Source organism: Amphiprion ocellaris, chromosome 22 (genome assembly GCF_022539595.1).
Source record: "Amphiprion ocellaris isolate individual 3 ecotype Okinawa chromosome 22, ASM2253959v1, whole genome shotgun sequence".
Taxonomy (NCBI): Eukaryota; Metazoa; Chordata; class Actinopteri; family Pomacentridae; genus Amphiprion; species Amphiprion ocellaris.
The window spans coordinates 28,749,123-28,769,500 of NC_072787.1; the positions used below are offsets into that span (position 1 = coordinate 28,749,123).

The window sequence follows — 20,378 nt, forward strand, 5'->3', positions numbered from 1 at the left end:
TGTGTCCCATTTTAGTCATTTTACATCTTGGGGTTGAGGTTAAAATTAGCCCTAAGCCTGGATCTGTTGGGGTTAGGGGTTGAGATTAGGGTTAGGGATTGGCCCTAATCCTGGATCTGTTGAAGATTTTGAGGTGAATTGGCAGAAGCCAAAGTGACAAAAGAAGATCAGAGTGAAGCCAGAAGATGTCCATCAATCTTTAAAAGTGGATGAGAGACAGATGGACCGTCTGCTGTAAACAACACTGATGAATTAATAATGTCTCCTCTGAGAAGGACGTCCATCTTCTTCCCTTTAATGTTCAGGAAGGAAAGAGGCGCTGCCAGTGGCTGCAGGTGAAATGACCGAATGTTTTATCACCGAGTGATGGAATGATGGAGCCAGAGGCAGCAGCCGGATGAGGGAGGGATGAGGGAGGGATGAGGGAGGTTAGAGGACGGAGGAGTCGACCTTCCCTCAAGCTGAGCTTTTCAGACTGACTGCTCATTTCTTTATTTTATTCTTTCTTCTCTCTGCTGCCTTCAGTCAGAATTCTATTTCAGTGACTTGCTGTTTGTGAGGAGTTCTGAGCTGACTGGTTCTATCTGTTCATGATAAAATAACGGCTTATCAGTGAATGTTTGCTTTAAAGAAGCTGCTCACAGACATCTTCAGGCTCCAGTGATTTAAAAGATCAGCAGATCTGGAAACTCAAAGCAAATATTCTGCATTTTATTGTGAAAGGATTTCCAGCACTGACTGAAAGCTGCTGCAGTTTTTCTGTCTTGACTAATTAGTGAATCCTCTGACGGGTGAATAGAACAGATTGATACCTGCATTCTCCTCTAGAACACAACAAGCAGAAGAGCCATCATGGACACCAGACTTCCTGTCATTAACCCCCTGAGCTACAGCAGTCTCATTCTAACTCACTGTGGTTCTAAAGTCCTGCAGCTCTGTGGAACCAGATGAAGGGCTACAGAGAACCCAGAGATGTTCTGGCACTCAGAGTGATGGAAACCAAAGAAACTAAGAAAAAAGTTTAATTTCTTTACTTTACAAACATTTAAAGCCGCTCATTGTGACAGTTCTATTTTCTGTTTTGTGTCTTGGTTGACTTGGATTTTGTTGTTTTTGTCTCATTATTCTTGTTTTCTTCTTTGTGTTGTTTTGTGTCTCTTTGTGTTATTGCCGTCTCCTCATCCCGTAGATGTTTTTCTATCTCCATGTTTCCTCTCTACTCTGCTCATCATCTGTAGAAGATGTTCCTCCATGCTGGATGGATCTCCAACAGCCTGTTCCTCTGTTCTCTGTTTCTGCTGTGTTTATTTTAGTCTCTCTGAGGAACACTGCCTGCAGTTCAACCTGAATCTCTCTGGATGTTTCCCTGTTGGTCACGTCTTATTTTGAACGAACTGTTAGAGACATGTAAAGTAATTTTGACAGCATGTCAGATTTTCAGCTCACATTTGGTGAATGGTTCTGATGGATCATCCCAGATGAGTAGTTTGAGGACCATCTGGAAGTTCCTAACAGGAAGCTGTTTGACCCACAGCATGCAGGAAACACCAAAACTAACTTGGAACACTTTCTGATCTTTGTATCAATGTGTGGAGGAAACCTGAAGGTTGTGTTTGTCCTTTTTCTGTCCAGCTGTGTCATCTCCGTCGTCCTTCACCCTGAAGACCAACACCATCAGCACCACCGTCCCCAACTCCTACTACCCAGGTACCAACACTCCATCTGCATGCTTCTCACTGATTCACACTAAAACCAGACTCACACATCTGAAGACCCAACAAAAAAACTCTTTCTTGGTCCTAGAAGGCAAATTCAAGCAACAGCATCAGTCTGTATCTCAGGCGATAGATCCTGAAACCTTCTGGTATCTTCCACCTTCATCCAAGTGGCCTCTCTTGTTCTAGTTGCCTGGTGGTGTGTTTCAGACATTCTGATCTTAAAGCCCCTCAGGGTGTTCATGGAGAGGGATGTCAAGGATGCATTAGAAGAACCTCGTAAGTGGTGAAGTTTTCTCAGAAAAATAATGGTTCTTCACTAGTTCTTTAGAAAGTTCTCTGGTTGTTCAAAGCCCCACCAAACTAAAGATTGTCCTTATTTTGGAGATGGTTCTTTGAGCACATTTTTGTGCCATAAGGTGTGTAGTGGAACCATGTTTGTGGTTCTTTAAAAACTGTTTGTAGACATGCCTCTTTCAAGAACCTCTTGCTAAAATATTTTTTGTGGAACTAGAATAGTTTTTCCTTGGTAACAATTTGAAGAAACTCTTTTACTTTCAATCAGCATCTCTGTGTTTCTGAGGTTTAGAGATGCAGCTTCCTATAAACTCAAACATTCTCTGTCTCTAAACAGACGTTCTACTACACCAATTATCAGGTATTTACAGTGCAAGTTCCCTGACTATTTACATCTGTAGTCACTAGGAAGTGTCACAAACATCAAGAACCCAAGTCATGTGAGTCCAGCAGGAGATACTAAACATCTGAGAGCAGGACGCTCAATCTGAGGAGTAATCCTGGATGAAGGTAGAACATCTTTAAGAACCTAAAAGAGATGTAGAGCTGCTTGTTCCTGAAGCTCTGAGGATCACAGACATACCGTGGATGTAAATATAAACAGTACTGTCTTTACCTGCACCACTGATGGAGAAGGTTTAGTGGTTGATAGAGGCCCTCACAACCAATCACAGCACTCCTTTCATGGTCCTACAGCAGCTGAGCCAATCACAGGGTTATGGTTGATGAAATAAAAATAAACCGATGAAGAGTTTCAGAGTTCATTGGTCCAAAGTGTCTGAGGTGCAGCAGACCGTTCTCTGACTGTCCTTCAGGGTTGTCCACCTGAACTAACCTCCCACTGGTTCCGGGTGTGAATATCAGGCTTTTGGTTCATAGCAACACATCTGGCTCTGCTGATTGGTGACCCGAAATCACATGATCACGTTCCCATTGGCTGATCCAAACCTGACGCTTCTTCTTCTTCTCTTCTTTTGACTATTCCCTGTCTGTCTATCTGTCTCTTTCTCTGCTGCTGCCTCCTGGTTTCAGATCCCTTCGTTCCGACGGCCATTCTGGGTGAGACTCTTTTTCCTTTCCTTCCTGTGTAGGACAGAAAAACTGGCATGTACGTGTAGAGAGACAGACAGACAGGTAGACAGACAGGTGAGACAGGGGAGAGACAGACAGGTGAAAGGAGAGCGAGTGATCTTCTGGCTTCCATCCATCCTTGCTTGCTTGTTGTTCGGCTGCTTTGATTTATTTTTTTTATTGTTAAATTTTTTGATTTAACTTTTTAATAGTTTTTCCTCCATCGTTTATGATTCTATTTACTAGGTGTATTTTGTTACCCTGGTAGAGTTATTTTTTGTTGTTCTAACCATATTGCTTTAAGTTTTCTGTTGTTGGTCGTTTTTTTCCCGTTTTAATTTTTTAAATTATTTTACTGCAAACGTTCCGTTTGTATTTAAAACAGTAAGTTTACCATTTTTATTTCTTTTTTTAAAATATATTTACTATTATTTATTAACAGTTTTGTTTGCATTTTTCAGTGTAATTAAAGCATTTGTTGTTTCTTGTTTTGATTTTCGTTTGGTTTTGGTTCTTACCCTGTTTCTGTGAGTTTTTTAAAAACAACGGTGGGCTTCACTCCATCCCCACATCCACAACATCCTGCGTGTCGTGTTGACGTCACGTCTGTCCTCCAACCTCTGCATGGACACAACACGCTATCCTCGTGGAACACGCTATCCTAGACTGAATCCTTCAGCAGAGCAGTCAGTGGCAGCAGAAACCCAAACCAGAGTACCTGGGCTCTTCAAACTGCAGTATTTACCCCACCCCCATTAGCAACCAGTATTTACCCCACCCCCATTAGCAACCAGTATTTACCCCACCCCCATTAGCAACCAATATTTACCCCATCCGCTGCCATTAGCAACCAGTATTTACCCCACCCCCATTAGCAACCAGTATTTACCCCATCCGCTGCCATTAGCAACCAGTATTTACCCCATCCGCTGCCATTAGCAACCAGTATTTACCCCACCCCCACTAGCAACCACTATTTACCCCACCCCATTAGTAACCAGTATTTACCCCATCCACTGACGTTAGCAACCAGTATTTACCCCATTCACTGCCGTTAGCAACCAGTAATTACCCCATCCGCTGCCGTTAGCAACCACAGTCCATTTTCAACAAGAAGCTCAACGACAGTCTGTAGCCACGCCCACATACGGTGTCATAGTGTATTGGCCACGCCCATCCATTGTGTCGTAGTGTACTGGCCACGCCCACACATGACATCTCGACGTGCTGACCACGCCCACCTATTATATCTCGACGTATTGGCCACGCCCATCTATGATGTCACAGCGGTCTGGCCACGGTCAAATGCAATTTTAAAGTTTTCTGTGGATCCAAGATCGTTCCTGATCACCTGCAGGAACCACAAAGTTTAGCAGGAACCATCCCTGTAGAACCTCTTTCAGTTCCACGTAGAACCTCTCTGAATGCCATTTTCCACTGTGGGAACTCAAAGGTTGTTTAGATTGGACCACAGGAACAACTGACCCTGTAGAACATCTCTAGGGCCGTTCCACTGCAGGAACCCATGGGTTGAAGCAGAACGGCTGGAAGACCTCAGCTGGGTTCCTGCAGGAGGAAGACACCTCATGTGTTCTGAAGGTTCTACTGGGGTTGGCAGAACCTTCCTGAACGAGAGTTTATTCAGGTTCGTGTGTTTCTCTGGTAGCAGAAGTCCACTGATCAGTAGATGAAGGACCAAATTCAGACATCTGAGGAATTCTGCTGACAATGTCTGCTTCTGTTGTCACATCAACAAATGGAATAAAATAGGGAATTTATTTAGAAACAGTGGAACCACAGAGAACAGAGAGTGGAGGGAACCTTTGGTGGAAACGTCCAGCAGCTCTACTCGGTTCAGGTGTTTAGAGACCAACAGTCGATGAAATCCTGGAGAATTAAAAAGCTCCAACCAGACCCTCTCTGATGCTACAGTTCCAGCTAGCGATGCTGCTGCTAGGCTAGCTATGCTGCTAGGCTAGCTGTGCTGCTAGGCTAGCTAAGCTACGTGAAGGCAGGAGAAGCTAAAGGTAAACATCTCTCAGACGAGCTGACCTGTCCTAACCTCAGGTACAGTTAGCCAGGTGAGCTAGGTTAGCCTAGCTGCTAGCTAGTGTGTTAGCTTCTTGCTAGCTGTGTTAGCGGTGACGTTGTTCTGACCCCTGTCTCCTCTCTTCTCTTCTATCTGTCTCTAAAGTGCCCATTAATGGTAAGTGGTAACTATGGTAACGGTGGCCATGTTGGGGGGGTGTATGTCACCACCGCGCATGGAGCCACGCCCTCCACCTGCTGTGATATCATCAGTTAGCGCCTCATTCTTTACCCCCTGTGAAACTGTGACATCACAACACCGACTCCTCCCACCATTCCACCCCGAACCAATCAGCTCTGTCCGTCTCTCTCTCTATGATTGATTTGTGCCACAGTGGTTGTTTCATCTGTCCAATCACGATCCATCACCTCATCAGACGCCATCTCCCCACCATGACTGGTCAGGCTGTTTGGGAAAGAGTTTCTGATTGGTCAGTCAGCCCCAGGCTAGCCAATAAGAGCAGAATTAGAGAGCGTAGTGGAAAGTCTGTCCGCCGAGTGTTTCTGAAGTGTTCTCAGCAGAGTCCTGGACGGGTTCTCCTGGGTTCTCCCGGGTTCTCCCCAGACAAAGTCCAGTTTACCGCACAGGTTTGTTCTGTTCAGGACTCTGAGCTCTGCTCTTTTCACACTGTAGCTGCAAGAAACCTGGACCACATCCAGACCAGTAAATCTGGACCAGTACCAAGCTGGGCTGAACCAGGTCCAGATCCATGGTTGACTGGACCACTACCATGGTGGACCTGACCAGTACCAGTACCATGATGGACTGGACCAGGACCAGTACCATAGTGGACTGGACCAGTACCATGATGGACTGGACCAGGACCAGTACCATGATGGACTGGACCAGTACCATGGTGGACTGGACCAGAACCAGTACCATGCTGGACCAGTACCAGGACCATGGTGGACTGGACCAGGACCAGTACCGGTACCATGGTGGACTGGACCAGGACCAGCTCCTTGGACTGAGAATGACTGATTCTAGCAGCAGTGTGAAAAGACACCAATCATCATCCTCTCTCCAGTCATGTGATCTACTGTCACGTGATGTGTGTGCCATTCATCTGTGTTGTCATGGTTACAGCTGTGAATGTTATTGGTCCTTTTACTGAGAACAGAACGGATTGTGCTATTCGGGATTATTGATCTGGTGTTTCTATTGCATCAACAGAACACAGAACAACTTCAACTCTAAAAACACAACAGTACACAGAACCTCTGCCATTTACATTTTCACGTGTTTTCTAAAGCTGTAGTGTTTTGAGCACCCAGGGCCACCGTATCCATCAGTCCTATCAATAAGTCCTATCAATAACTTCTATCAATAACTTCTATCAATAACTTCTATCAATAACTTCTATCAATGACTCCTATCAATGACTCCTGTCAACGACTCCTATCAATGGCTTCTATCAATAACTTCTATCAATGACTCCTATCAATGGCTTCTATCAATAAATTCTATCAATAACTTCTATCAATGACTCCTATCAATAACTTCTATCAATAATTTCTATCAATAACTTCTATCAATGACTCCTATCAATGACTCCTATCAATGACTTCTATCAATAACTCCTATCAATAACTCCTATCAATAAGTCCCTTGAAGAACCTATTTTTGCTAACGTTCTCTAGGGAATCATTTAGGGTGGCTAAAGGAACCATTTCTTGATGGTTCTGTTGGACACCTTTGGAGGTTCTTTAAAGAATCATTTAAAGAAATGATCCCTTGAAGAATCTCTCACTAAAATGTTCTTTGTGGAGCTAAAAATGTTTCTTTTTTGTGCATCACTGTGAAGAACCATTTCTGGTTCTATTTAGCACCTTGATTTTTCAGAATGCAGGTGGGTTCCACAAAGAATTATCTCAGACACGGTTTCTGAAAGAACCTGCTTTCGCTAAAGTTCTTTATGGACCATCAGGACTTTAGCACAAGCAGGTTCTTCAGGGAACCATTTTGTTTCCAGTGAGAACTTTTATTGTCCAGTGTTCAGTAGAACGACTAACATGTGTGGCCTGTCAGAACCAACCAACCAGATCTCTGAACTGGATCTCTGAACTGGATCTCTGAACCGGACTGGAACAGAATGAGGTTCCGAGTCGATAGCTGGCTGAAAGACTAGAACCGTGTGGACGGTCCGGTTCTGTTCACAGATCTGGGCCCAGTCCAACATCCTGCTGCGTTTGTCCATCTGTCCTGCTCTAATCTGTGGTTTGTCCTCCTCCAGATGACAGCCACACCATGACCAGTGAAACCAGTAGCCTGGTCCAGTCCCACTACAAGCAGCGGGAGTCTGAGCGGGAGGCGCTGCCCTACCAGACAGGGCAGCTGCACCCGGCCATCCGGGTGGCCGACCTGCTGCAGCACATCACCCAGATGAAGTGTGCCGAAGGCTACGGCTTCAAGGAGGAGTACGAGGTGAGTCACACACCTGGAGGGGCAGGGCCACAGGTACAGGAGCTCTGGAGTTCAGGAGAACGTTTACAGGATCACACCCCAATGGTTCCTTTCAGGTTCCACTGCAGAACCCAACATCTTAATTCATGAAGGCCACCAATATGTTTGACACTAGTGTGGTTCTATCCAGGTGTTTGATGTTCTAGTGTGGTTCTATTCAGGTGTTTGATGTTCTAGTGTGGTTCTATCCAGGTGTTTGATGTTCTAGTGTGGTTCTATCCAGATTTTTGATGTTCTAGTGTGGTTCTATCCAGGTGTCTGATGTTCTAGTGTGGTTCTATCCAGATTTTTGATGTTCTAGTGTGGTTCTATCCAGATTTTTGATGTTCTAGTGTGGTTCTATCCAAGTGTTTGATGTTCTAGTGTGGTTCTAGCCAGGTATGTGATGCTCTAGTGTGGTTCCATCCAGGTGTTTGAGGTTCTAGTGTGGTTCTATCCAGATTTTTGATGTTCTAGTGTGGTTCTATCCAGGTGTTTGATGCTCTAGTGTGGTTCTGTCCAGATGTTTGATGTTCCAGTGTGGTTCTATCGAGGTGTTTGATGTTCTAGTGTGGTTCTATCCAGGTCTTTGATGTTCTAGTGTGGTTCTATCCAAGTGTTCCATTTTCTAGTGTGGTTCTATCCAAGTGTTCCATTTTCTAGTGTGGTTCTATCCAGGTGTTTGATGCTAATGTGGTTCTATCCAGGTGTTTGATGTTCTAGTGTGGTTCTATCCAAGTGTTCCATGTTCTAGTGTGGTTCTATCCAGGTGTTTGATGCTCTAGTGTGGTTCTATCCAGGTGTTTGATGTTCTAGTATGGTTCTATCCAGGTGTTTCATGGTACACCTATATGAGGTTCTCTGTCATCAAGAACCTGAATAATCCATCATTAATGGTCAGTGAGGAGTCGCTGCAGGGTTCTGGAGCAGCTTTAAGTTCTACATCTTTCTATCAACGGAACCCAAATACAATGAAGGTCTCAAATCTCCAGATATCCTGAATAACCACTGATACCTCAGGAATAATCAGGAATAACTACTGACAACTCAGGAATAATCAGGAATAATCAGGAATAATCACTGACACCTACGGAATAATCAGGAATAATCGCTGACTCTTACGGAATAATCAGTAATAATCACTAACACTTCAGGAATAATCAGGAATAATCACTGACATTTACAGAATAATCAGAAATAATCACTGACACGGAATAATCAGGAATAATCACTGACACTTCAGGAATAATCAGGAATAGTTACTGACATTTACAGAATAAGCAGGAATAATCACTGACATGGCCCTGCGACAGACTGGTGACCTGTCTAGGGTGTCCCCTGCCTTCACCTGAGTCAGCTGGGATAGACTCCAGCCCCCCCATGACCCTAGTGAGGATTAAGCGGTGTATAGATAATGGATGGATGGATGGATGGATAATCACTGACACTTCAGGAATAATCAGGAATAGTCACTGACATTTACAGAATAAACAGGAATAATCAGGAATAATCACTGACATTTCAGGAATAATCACTGACACTTCAGGAATAATCAGAAATAATCAGGAATAATCACTGACACTTTTGGAATAATCACTGACATTTACAGAATAATCAGGAATAATCATGGACACTTCAGGAATAATCAGAAATAATTGATTATGATATGTGATATGATTCTTATATTTATTATGTTGCATTTAGGTGTGTTAATATCTAGCTTTTGAATAATTTGTCAGTAAATATCCAGGTTTTCTCTTTTTAAACTCCCCATGAACTGGCCGATCAGTTTCTATCCAGGTGTGTTGATGTGTGTCTGACAGGAAGTCTGGTTGGTAAAGAAATATAATCTGCTGTAGTTTAGTGTGTAGAGAGGATTAAATCTCCAGCACGTTCCTTCAACGTTATGAGATCGAACACAATGAAGATAAGACTGCACTACAAGCACTGATGGTCCTGCATCGCATTTTGGTTGTTTTATACCTATTGTTGGTCGTTTTGTGTCTTATTTTGGTTGTTTTATACCTATTGTTGGTCGTTTTGTGTCTTATTTTGGTAGTTTTTTACCTATTGTTGGTTCTTTTGTGTCTTATTTTACATTAAAGTTTAGTTGTTTAGTTGCATCTTTTTGAAGCTGTGGATTAAATTAAATTAAATTTTGGTTGTTTTTGTGTCATTTTTTGGTTGTTTTGTGACTTTGTGTGGCCTCGTGTCACATTTTAGTTGTTTTGTCTTTTTGTTGCCGTTTGCATTTCACTTTGGTTATTTTCCGTTGCATTTTGTTGTTTCATAGTTTTTTGGTTGTCTTGTGTCTCATTTTGATCGTTCTGTGTGTTTTTGCAGTTGTTTGCATTTAAATTTGGTTGTTTGCATCACTTTTTGGTTGTTCAGATAATCGACTTGTCATTTCAGCAGCAGCAGAAGGAAGAAGACAGTAAACAAACCGATAATGTTCACTAACAGCAGCAGCTGGGGAGTTTCTGTGCAGAGTGTGTGTGTTTTAGTGTGTGTGTGCGCACTCCACATGTTTACCCATTTTCATCACGAGAAACTTACTAATGGATGTTACTTACCTGAACACACACACACACTAAAACACACACACACACACACATACATTATAGATCTTCCCCCCAGCTAATGGGCCAAAACAGGGAATGGCTTCTGTATATATATATATGTGTGTGTGTGTGTGTGTGTGTGTGTGTGTGTGTGTGTGTGTGTGTGTGTGTGTGTGTGTGTGTCTGTGTGTCTGTGTGTGTGTCTGTGTGTTCAGGTCTGGTTGCCTGCTAGCGGCTGCCCTCAGGGCTAATCCATTATGCATACTGAGTACACACACACACACACACACTTGGAGTGTTTTCACCCTCCATTTGCAGAAAGTTAGCAGTGCAGAATTCTTCCTATGTTTCTGTCTGTTAAATAACAACAGCGTTTCCAAACTGGTCACACACACCAACAGGAGTCTCTCCCAGTGTGTTCCCATGCTCACCAGTATCACCAGTATCAGGAGTCAAACAGGTATTTCTTGAAGTCCACAGAGTTTGAGTGTTTCCATCATTTCTCAGAGAACAAACTTCCTCAGAAGCTGCAGAGTTTAAGGCGTTCACAAACTTTGACAAAGAAAAGCAGCAAATCAAGTCCGGAGATGCTCAGATCTGAAAATATTCTCTCTCCCCGCTGCTGTTGCTTCAGACTGATGGGATGATGAGTATTTCTGCTCTCCATGCTGGATGGATCTCCAGCTTCTGGTCCAGGCTGGATTCATCTCATTGATCCAGGAGCTTTGATTTGATCCAGAATGACTCAGAAAAAGCTATTTTGAAAAAAGTTTATTAGAGAACCCTTTTTTGCTGAAGTCTTGGGGAACCATTTATGGTGTCTAAAGGAACCAGTTTTAATGGTTTTTTGATTCATTGGAGGTTCCTTAAAGAAGTAATTGTTCTTCAAATAACCTCTTTCTAAGACATTCTTCATGGAACTAAAAGGGTTCTAGTTAGCACCTTTATTTTTCCAGAGGTTTCAGCTCAGAAGTGGAACTAACAGCTACGTTCTTCATTAATGAATCTGCTGGTTTTTGTCTTGATGAGCTGATTTGTGCAAATAAAAATCAGAAAACGTCCAAACAGAACGTTTGGTGTGCAGATGATCTGAAGAAGTTTAGAAGAGTTTCTTAAAGAAGCAGTTTGTCCGTCCATCCTCTGAGCAGCTTCTCTGGAGTTTATTCATGAAGAACAGCATCTTTTCCATCTTTAATTAGCACCAAGTTTTTGAAGGATCCGTAAACCGAAGGACTCCTGTGTAGTTCCTTATTCTCTCCTGGTTCTCTCCACGAGCCTCAGATTGGTGATGCTGGTGTCGATGGAAACAGACTCACTGACCAACTGAAATGTTTGCCTTTATCTTTGGGTTTGTGAACTGTGTGCTGCGTTAGGCTTTAATTATACTCTGGAAATGAATTTTCATGCTGCTTCCTTTGAGTCCAACACACTTGATGTGTTTAACAAACACCATGAAGTCAGTTTGATGTCAGAATAATGCTCAGAATTTTCATTCTAAACTTCAAGATTTGTTAATATATGTCAGAAAAGAGTTAGTTCTTTATTGTGGTTTAACTTGATGATAAGCAGTCATTGATTACTAATGTTTGAAAAGAAGTGCTGCCGTTGAGTCCAGCTGAGTGCCACACTGATGCTTGTTGTCTCCCTGATCCCCTCCATGCTTCTCGTTTACTAATTAATCTGATTGGACAGCTTAACGAGGTAAGACGCCTTCTTGGTTTTCAGATTGTTAACGTCCTGTGTTCTTGTCAACTAGATTACACTTGATGGTAGCAACACACACCCATTAGCACGTAGCTGAATGTCGCTCAGATTCACCCAGTTCATGCCTGTCATGTATTAGACTCACATGCCTGTCTCCATGGTAACCATCTTTGGAAATATAAAAACATCTCTGTCTGATACCATTGTATCACCCTATAGTAATCAGATTACTTTTAAGATGAACTGCAAAGAAACAATAAAAAGTTCTTTACAAAGACTGAAAGTAAAATTCAGCTCCTAAGTAGAAACTCAAAGAATCAGAGTCCAGCTGAGATTTCATCCAGTCTAACTGATGAACATGGTTCTAAAACTAACCTTCTCAGTCCTGGACTTATGGACTGGGTCTATCTATGTCTGCATCATGGCTCCACATGGAAAAGAACTGAACAGAGGAAGAGAAACATCTGACTGAGAGGCTCGACAAAGATGGAAAAAAGATCCAGGAAGATCAGTGAGCAACTAAAAACCAGTGAAGCACGGAGTCAGCAGGAATTAGGAGGTCTAGAAGGAGTCATAGTTGCACTAATCAGGAGGTCTAGAAGAAGTCATAGTACCACTGATCAGGAGGTCTAGAAGGAGTCATAGTTCCACTAATCAGGAGGTCTCGAAGGAGTCATAGTTCCACTAATCAGGAGGTATAGAAGGAGTCAGAGTTCCACTAATCAGAGCTCCTAAAATGACTCCACAGACAGTGAACTACTTCCTCCATCCAGCTGTAAAAACAGACGGCAGCTGCTTCAGACTTGGCTCAGGGGTTCTCCATGGAAACCAGAGTTAGTGTGAAGCTCAGACAGTGTGAAGGAACCTTCAGAACATCAACCTCTATGGACGGAGGACCAGAACTAAACCTGGTTGCTGCTCAGAACTAAACTTCCAGATGAAAATTTGCTGAAGAACATGAGAAGAAGCCTGATGGATGCTGGAGAACATTCTTTGGTCAGATGAAGATCAATGAGTTGGGCTCAGATGGAGTCCAGATGTTTGGTGAGAACCTGACCAGGACTACCACAGTGGATGCAGAGTCCTGACAGTGAAGCACGGAGGTGGGAGTGTGATAATCTGGGGCTGCATGAGGTCAGAAGGTGTTGAAGACATTTCTAGAAGCAGCATGAAGGTCTGAGGAGGAACCAGAATCCTGGCTGACCAGATGAAGAAGAGGAACATTCCAGCAGGAGAACATCCAGAGAACAACATCACACCAGAGCTTCTCCACTAGAACCAAGTGGAACCAGGACCTGGACAGTGTGAGTCCTGAAGCCAGCAGAACCTTTGAGGTGTTCTCCAGAGAAACCAACGTTTTAAGTCTCAGTAATTAAAGGTGACTGAGTTTCTACTGTGGCGCCTGAATTTCAAATCGAAACGTCTGATTATTTACAGAGTTCTAAAATCTCTTCTAATCAGTGGGAAGAAAAAAATACTTTGTTAGCTTTGTGTTCTAGATTTGTCAAAGCTATGATTCCCAACAGACAGATTAACTGATAAATGTGTAGCTGCTAAAACTGATCTAGAAGGTTTAGGAACCAGGTGTTCTGTAGTTAATGGAGGATGATAAAAACATTGGAATAGTTCTAACCAGCAGATGTTCCTGTTTAAACTAGGAAATATTACTGATGGTCTTTTAATTAATAGTAGTTTAAAACACATTCGAATTCAGTGCTGGGGCACCTCAGAAACATCGGGGTTCTTCAGAAAGCTCTCTGGTTCTTCAAAGCTCCATCACCAACTGAAGAACCTCTTTATTTAGAGAACGGTTCTTCAGCTACTTCTGTGGTTCTTTAAAGTTTCTGCAGCTGAACATGATTTTATTCCGGATGAATCATTTGGTCGATAAAAGATCAAAAACAGAGAAATGTTCTCCACACTTTCAGAAGTCTAGTCTGGTATCTTAGAACATGTTGTTCTGTCTGAATAACAGTCTGGAACCCCAAACAAATGCAATAGTTGCTTGGAGTGCCATCTTTGATGCCCAAGGGAACCATTTTGGATGGTTCTTTCAGGCACCTTTGGGGGGTTCTTTAAAGAACCTTTCAGTAAAAGGTTCTTTGTGGAACTATTAATGGTTCTTTCACAGCATCACTGTGAAGAATTAGTTACATTAGCTAACATTAAACATGTTAGGTTCCTGACCTCCTACAGAACATCAGGAGAACACTGGGAACCCACCCAGCAGGAACGTTCCCCCAACATTAGCTAACATGAAACATGTTAGGAGACAACAGTAGAACAATGGTATCACCAAACACTTTAAGAACGTCTTTACAGAACTTTATCCTGCCTTTTTTACTGGAGTGGCAGCTAGTATAGAAAATATCAAAGCTTTGTCCAAAACTAGTTCAAATGGAAGCACAGTTTCACCAAACATTTTAAGAACGTCTTTAAAGAACATAATCCTGCCTTTAAGAAGCACATTCTGGATGTCTTTAAATGTCCCACTGAAAACATTAGCAGAGTTCTGCAGAACTTTCTCAGTGGGTTTTACTGATGATCCACAGGCCCCAACAGAACATGTGTTTTACATTCTCTGGTCAAAGAAGACAAAAACCAAACGTCATCTGAAGATCCTTCACCTTGAGGAACTACTTTACACTGAGACAACTGTAGAAAGTTCTAGAGTAGACCTACCGACAACTGTAGAAAGTTCTAGAGTAGACCTACCGACAACTGGAGAAAGTTCTAGAGTAGACCTACTGACAACTGTCCAGTCGGTAGGTCTATTCTAGAACTTTCTACAGTGGACTTTCTCCTCTATGGACTTCAAGGACCTGGAACTCTGGAAATATTCCCAGTCTGAATGTAGAACTCTGATCTTTAATAAAGTTACTGCAGATGAAGAACCAGATGTTCTGAGGAGGTTCTGGAGGTTCTGGTTAGTTGTTCCCTATTCATGTGGTTGTATTTCACAGCTTCAGTGTTACTGAGACTTCTGCAGTTAGCCTTAGCATTAGCATCTGAAATAAGCAGCAGTGAAAAGCCCTGAAGCACACACACACACACACACACACACACACACACACACACACACACACACACACACACACACACACACACACACACACACACACACACTGCATGCTGCCAGCAGTCATTAGTTCATTCCTTCCTCCAATTCTTTTATCTTTATATTTTTTGCTCTTTGGTTCTTGCTGTCAGTCATGAGGGCGGGGTGTGTGTGTGTGTGTGTGTGTGTGTGTGTGTGTGTGTGTGTGTGTGTGTGTGTGTGTGTGTGAGAGAGAGAGAGAGAGAGACATTGTTCACCTCTTAGTTTGATGGATGTCTGAAGCTGTTAGATGGCTGTCACACACATCTGTCTGCAGGCATTTTAATGAGCGACCAGGAAGCCTGGATCAAAGACAGACAGACAAATAGACAGACAGATTGTACTAGATGTTCTGATCCAATCTGATGATGATCAGATCCTGACGTTCTTTAACGGATCCTTGATTAACATTCTGTGGAAGAGAACAATCTGTAACAGGATGCTAGTTTAGAATAAAGCCATCAATATTCTGCATCATTATCAGTAATGGATTAAAAATCCTCCAATAATACATTTACCCTCTAGTACTACATCTAGACAGGGTTCTACTGGAGCTTTACTGCAAGGTTCCACTTCAGGAACATGAAGGAACAGACTGGAGGGAGAAATGCAGTTTTTTCTGAATCCTTCCAGAAATATTCCGCCGTCTCGCAGTTCCTCTGGACTGAGAACACATGAATCCTTCCAGTGTTTTATCTGGAAAATGGATCGATTGGGAAAATATGAAACAATCATCAGAGGCAAAAAAAAACTTCATCGAGGCATTTTTAATAAAACACAAAGACATGCTGATTCCATTTCAACTGACATAAAATAACTAATTTAAATTACTGCAACGTGTCCAAAGAAACACCCAGAAAACACAAACTCACGAAAAATACTAAATTAAAACCTAAAGTCACAAAATCATCCACAAGATGCAAGACAGTCACAAAGATGAACACACAACAAATCATGAAAGAACCACAAAAAGGCAGAGAACCGCACACAAAGAACACAGAAAGAAGTAGAAATACACACAAAGAATACAGAAAGAAGTAGAAATACTCTCAAAGTGTTTCAGTTGCTGGTAAAAGTTCCACCTTAAAAACTGTTGAAATAGCAGAACTCCTTTAGAACCTCCCTCCTGGAACTGGACCCAATCATCTCTGAGGCTGGGGTTCTGTGGGTTCTTCAGGTTCTGTGGATTCTATAGATTGTGTGGGTTCTTCAGGTTCTGTATGTTGTTTAGTTTTTGTGTGTTCTTGAGGTTCTTTAGCTTCTGTGTGTTCCGTGTGGGTACTTTAGCTTCTGTGGGTTCTTTAGTTTCTGTGGGTTCCATGTGGGCTCTTTAGCTTCTGTGGGTTCCGTGTGGGTTCTTTAGGTTCTGTATAATGTTCAGGTTCTGTGGGTTCTTTAGTTTCTGTGAGTTCTTTAGCTTCTGTGGGTTCTTTAGGTTCTCTGTATTGTTTAGGTTCCGTGGATTCTTTAGGTTCTGTGGGTTCCATGCGGGTTATTTTGGTTCTGTGTGTTGTTTTGTTTCTGTGTGTTCTTTAGGTTCTGTGGGTTCTGTGTGAGTTCTTTAGATTCTGTGTGTTCTTTAGGTTCTGTGGGTTCCGTGTTGGTTCTTTAGGTTCTGTGGGTTCCATGTGGGTTCTTTTGGTTCTTTAGTTTCTGTGGGTTCTGTGTGGGTTCTTTAAGTTCTGTGGGTTCTGTGTGGGTTCAGAATCTAACTCTAAGCTCTTGATGAAGTCTCTCAGTGTGGTTCTTCGCTCTGGTTCTGCTTCAAATCAAACCTTTGGTTCTTTTCAGAGCTTCTTTGAGGGACAGTCGGCTCCGTGGGATTCGGCCAAAAAGGACGAGAACCGCATGAAGAACCGCTACGGCAACATCATCGCCTGTATGTACCGCCTGGTTCTCAGCTTCAGTCTGGTAGAAAACAGGACAGCAAGGAACAGGAGTGGATCTCAAAGTGTTCCAGCTCAGAACCTTGAAAATTACATTCATGTTCTTCGAGTGTTCTAACCTAACCCTAACCTAACTAACCCTAACCCAACCCTAAACTAACCTAACCCCAGTCCAGCGGTGCTTCTTTAGATCTAACCTAACCCTACATAACCCAGACAGTTATCGTTGGAGTCCATTCTCATTCAATGAAGCCACTTTAGCTCACAGTAACTTTCACCGTCACTAAGCTGCTATGAGAAGGATTCTGGGAGCTGTTCCTTCCTGTTCCTTGTGTTCTAAGGCTGAAGTCTTGTCCAGCTGGTGCTTCTGTGGACTCCTGATAAGTCCAGAACATCTGGATCCAGAGGAACCATCTGCTGATAAGGGCTGATCTCACTTCATTCTTTCTTAGTATCTTTGATTTAATTTTTATGTTTATTTTTGATTTAATGGGATTGTTAGTATTTTAATTAGTGGTGGGACGTGATTTAAAAATCAATCTAATTAATTACAGGCTTTGTAATTAATTAATCGCAATTAATTGCAGTTTTGTCAAATAGCAATATTTGACACAATAAGTGAAGTTTTTCAATTCAAATAAAATTGTGGTTGACAGTTGAATCAATGAATAGATATATACGTGTTTATAATTTAAAATTTATTTTAAAAAAGGAAAATGGGACATATAGAAAAAAGTGATTTTGATGACTTAAAGCCTGAATTTAGTTGTTTTTTCCACTGTGTGGCACATAAAATCAGCATAAGTAGTTCAAGGAGCTTCAGAAAGTTGAAAATCCAGAGATTCATTCTGTTTTCATCTTTTCTGGGTCTGATAAATGGTGGAATTTTGATGGTTCTTTTTATAGGAATATCAATTTTTATTTATGTAATTTTTTATAAACAAAAATTTTATAATTAAGTTATTAAAAGAGATATTTTTGTTGTTTAGGTTATTCCTCCTCCAAGGAGGCAGAGCCTCGACGGAGTAAAAACTTAAACCACAAAAATGTTTCATTTCTATTTATCTGCATTTTTCATCTGTCTGCTACATTCACAGATTACTGCAAATCTAAGTGCAATTATAGCGATTTTATTCAACATTTTAAGACTTTCTGTAAACTCAAGCACTGTCTAGAAAAGTGGTCTATTATGGGATGGCTACACCGTTAGCCGTTAGCATGACTCGTAGCTAACGTTAGCTCTGGTGCTAACAGCAACATGTTTTACATTGAGGTGATACCGTCGGCTTGAAGTGACGCAGTGATCAGAAAACTCTTTGTTGTACAATTTGCACACAACCAGGCTTTTATCCAAGCTGCCATCAGGAAGATTTTTAAAAGGAAAATTTCTGTCCAACAAGCTCAATCTCATCTTCCTTCACTGTTCACCAGAGCCTGACTTCACTCAGTACTTCCTGTGCTTCTTCTTCATGGCTACAAACAGACTATAGGTTCATTACCGCCACCTACTGGGCTGGAGTGTTCATCAGAGTTACCGGTGTACCAGAAATGAGGGAACTGAGGAGGGTGCAATTAATTGCGTTATTATTTTTAACGCGTTATTTTCGCTGTAATTAATCAAAATTAACGCTTTAACTCCCAGCCCTAATTTTAATCAAATCCGTTTTTCTCACACACACACACACACACACACACACACACACACACACACACACACACACACACACACACACACACACACACACACACACAACACACACACACTGCCCTCTGTGTGTTACAGACTCATCAACTAATTATGTAGTTATTAGTTTAGTTGCTATTAGATGTTTTATTCAGAAGAAATTAGCCATCTGACGAACACTGTGTGTGTGTGTGTGTGTGTGTGTGTGTGTGTGTGTGTGTGTGTGTGTGTAAGACGATCACTCTCGTGTGCGTCTGCAGCCTCAGGACGGAGACAGCGACTCCGACTACATCAACGCCAACTACGTGGATGTGAGTATCACCCAGGAGTTTACTCTCCTTGAAAGGTCGACTGTGTTTCCATGGTGACGGCGGACATCAGTTAGCGTTGTTGACTCTGTCAACAAAGTGAGAGGATGCTGTCGCTGTGAGGCCCGTCTATAGCTTAAACACTAATTAGACCCAGAGTGAATCCTGTCTCCAGATGGTCCTGGTTTCTGTTCTGACCAACCACCTACCAACATTACAGTTCACCCTCAATGACCTTCTAAAGGTTCCTCTGATGAATTATCAGAACCAGAACCACATCCAGGAACCAATGATTGTTTCTAGGACTAAACTGTTCACACTAGGATACATCCCATAATACTGATGACCACACTAGGATACATCCCATAAAACTGATGACCTCACTAGGATACATCCCATAATACTGATGATCACTAGGATACATCCCATAATACTGATGATAGAGAAAATGAACAGAAATCAGATCCAGTGTTCAGACTGTGACACCTGGATGGATTTAAACTGCTCTGGTTTCAGTTTCTACCAGAACTCAGATGTTTCTCCTCCTAAATGTCATGGTTCTATCTGCTGGACTGATGAAGTTCTGGAAAAGTCCATTAAAAAGTGATAAATCTGGACCCACCTCTATGAACTTCAAGAACCTGGAATGTTCTAAGTGAGACTAAACTTAAAGACTGGAAGCAGGGGGAAAAAAACGTCCCCTGGAGAAAGTTCTGGAGTAGACCTACCGACACTGTAGAAAATTCTAGACTAGACCTACCGACAACTGGAGAAACTTTCTGCAGGGAATGTTCTCCTCTATGGACTTCAAGGACCTGGAATCCTGGAGATATTCACAGTCTGAAGGTAGAACTCTGATCATTAATAAAGTTCCTGCAGATACAGAATCAGATGATTTGTGTGGAATTGTAGATATTTGAGGTTTCTAACCTGCTGATGATTCTGAGATCTTTGGTTTGTCTCCATGTGTTTTCCATGGAGACAAACCGAAGATGCTAGTGTTTATCCAGCAGGGGGCGCTGCTGTGTGGAGTTAGTAAATCCTTTCAAGTTAACACTGTTTATCTGAGACCTGATCTCGAATCAGCCTTGTTGAGCCTGGACCTGCTGTGATGTTCTTCTTCTTGTCTCCTCTCAGGGCTACCACCGACCGAACCACTACATCGCCACGCAGGGTAAGAAACACGCTTCACTCTTCTACAGTCTGAGATCTTTCACAAGCTTTAGCTGGAGGAGGTTCCTTCCGGAGCAGACGGACTTTACAAAGCCGGACCAGAACTCTTCTAATTCACATCTAAACTCACATGCATGAAATATGGATGTTCACAACAAACCTCCAGAAATCCACTCAGACAGCAGAGAGTTCAGAAGTCCATAAAGGATCTGTCTGATTTAAGGTTCCTTCAGTATCACAGTGATGTTCATTAATCTGATTAAATAAACCTCTGGATCAGGGTTCTACTGGACCATCAGTCCACAGCTGTCCTTTGGTTAAACTATATAAAGTTACCAGCTGTGACCACAG

The 20,378-nt window shown here is 42.2% G+C and overlaps 1 protein-coding gene across 11 annotated transcripts in view; it reads left to right on the forward strand.

Annotated features, from left to right (window-relative positions):
* The window catches only part of LOC111570975 (receptor-type tyrosine-protein phosphatase mu-like), a 138,383-nt gene that overhangs the window by 103,769 nt on the left and 14,236 nt on the right, over window positions 1–20,378 (forward strand). For 5 of the 11 annotated variants that reach the window (XM_055007155.1, XM_055007158.1, XM_055007162.1 and 2 more), the window contains 7 exons: window positions 1,633–1,707; window positions 3,045–3,071; window positions 5,278–5,289; window positions 7,406–7,596; window positions 16,768–16,855; window positions 18,781–18,857; window positions 19,992–20,028. In XM_055007155.1, the coding sequence (XP_054863130.1) occupies window positions 1,633–1,707; window positions 3,045–3,071; window positions 5,278–5,289; window positions 7,406–7,596; window positions 16,768–16,855; window positions 18,781–18,857; window positions 19,992–20,028 (507 nt within the window). The remainder of the gene's footprint in view (window positions 1–1,632; window positions 1,708–3,044; window positions 3,072–5,277; window positions 5,290–7,405; window positions 7,597–16,767; window positions 16,856–18,780; window positions 18,858–19,991; window positions 20,029–20,378) is intronic. The other 6 variants (XM_055007156.1, XM_055007160.1, XM_055007165.1 and 3 more) reach the window with 2 other exon arrangements.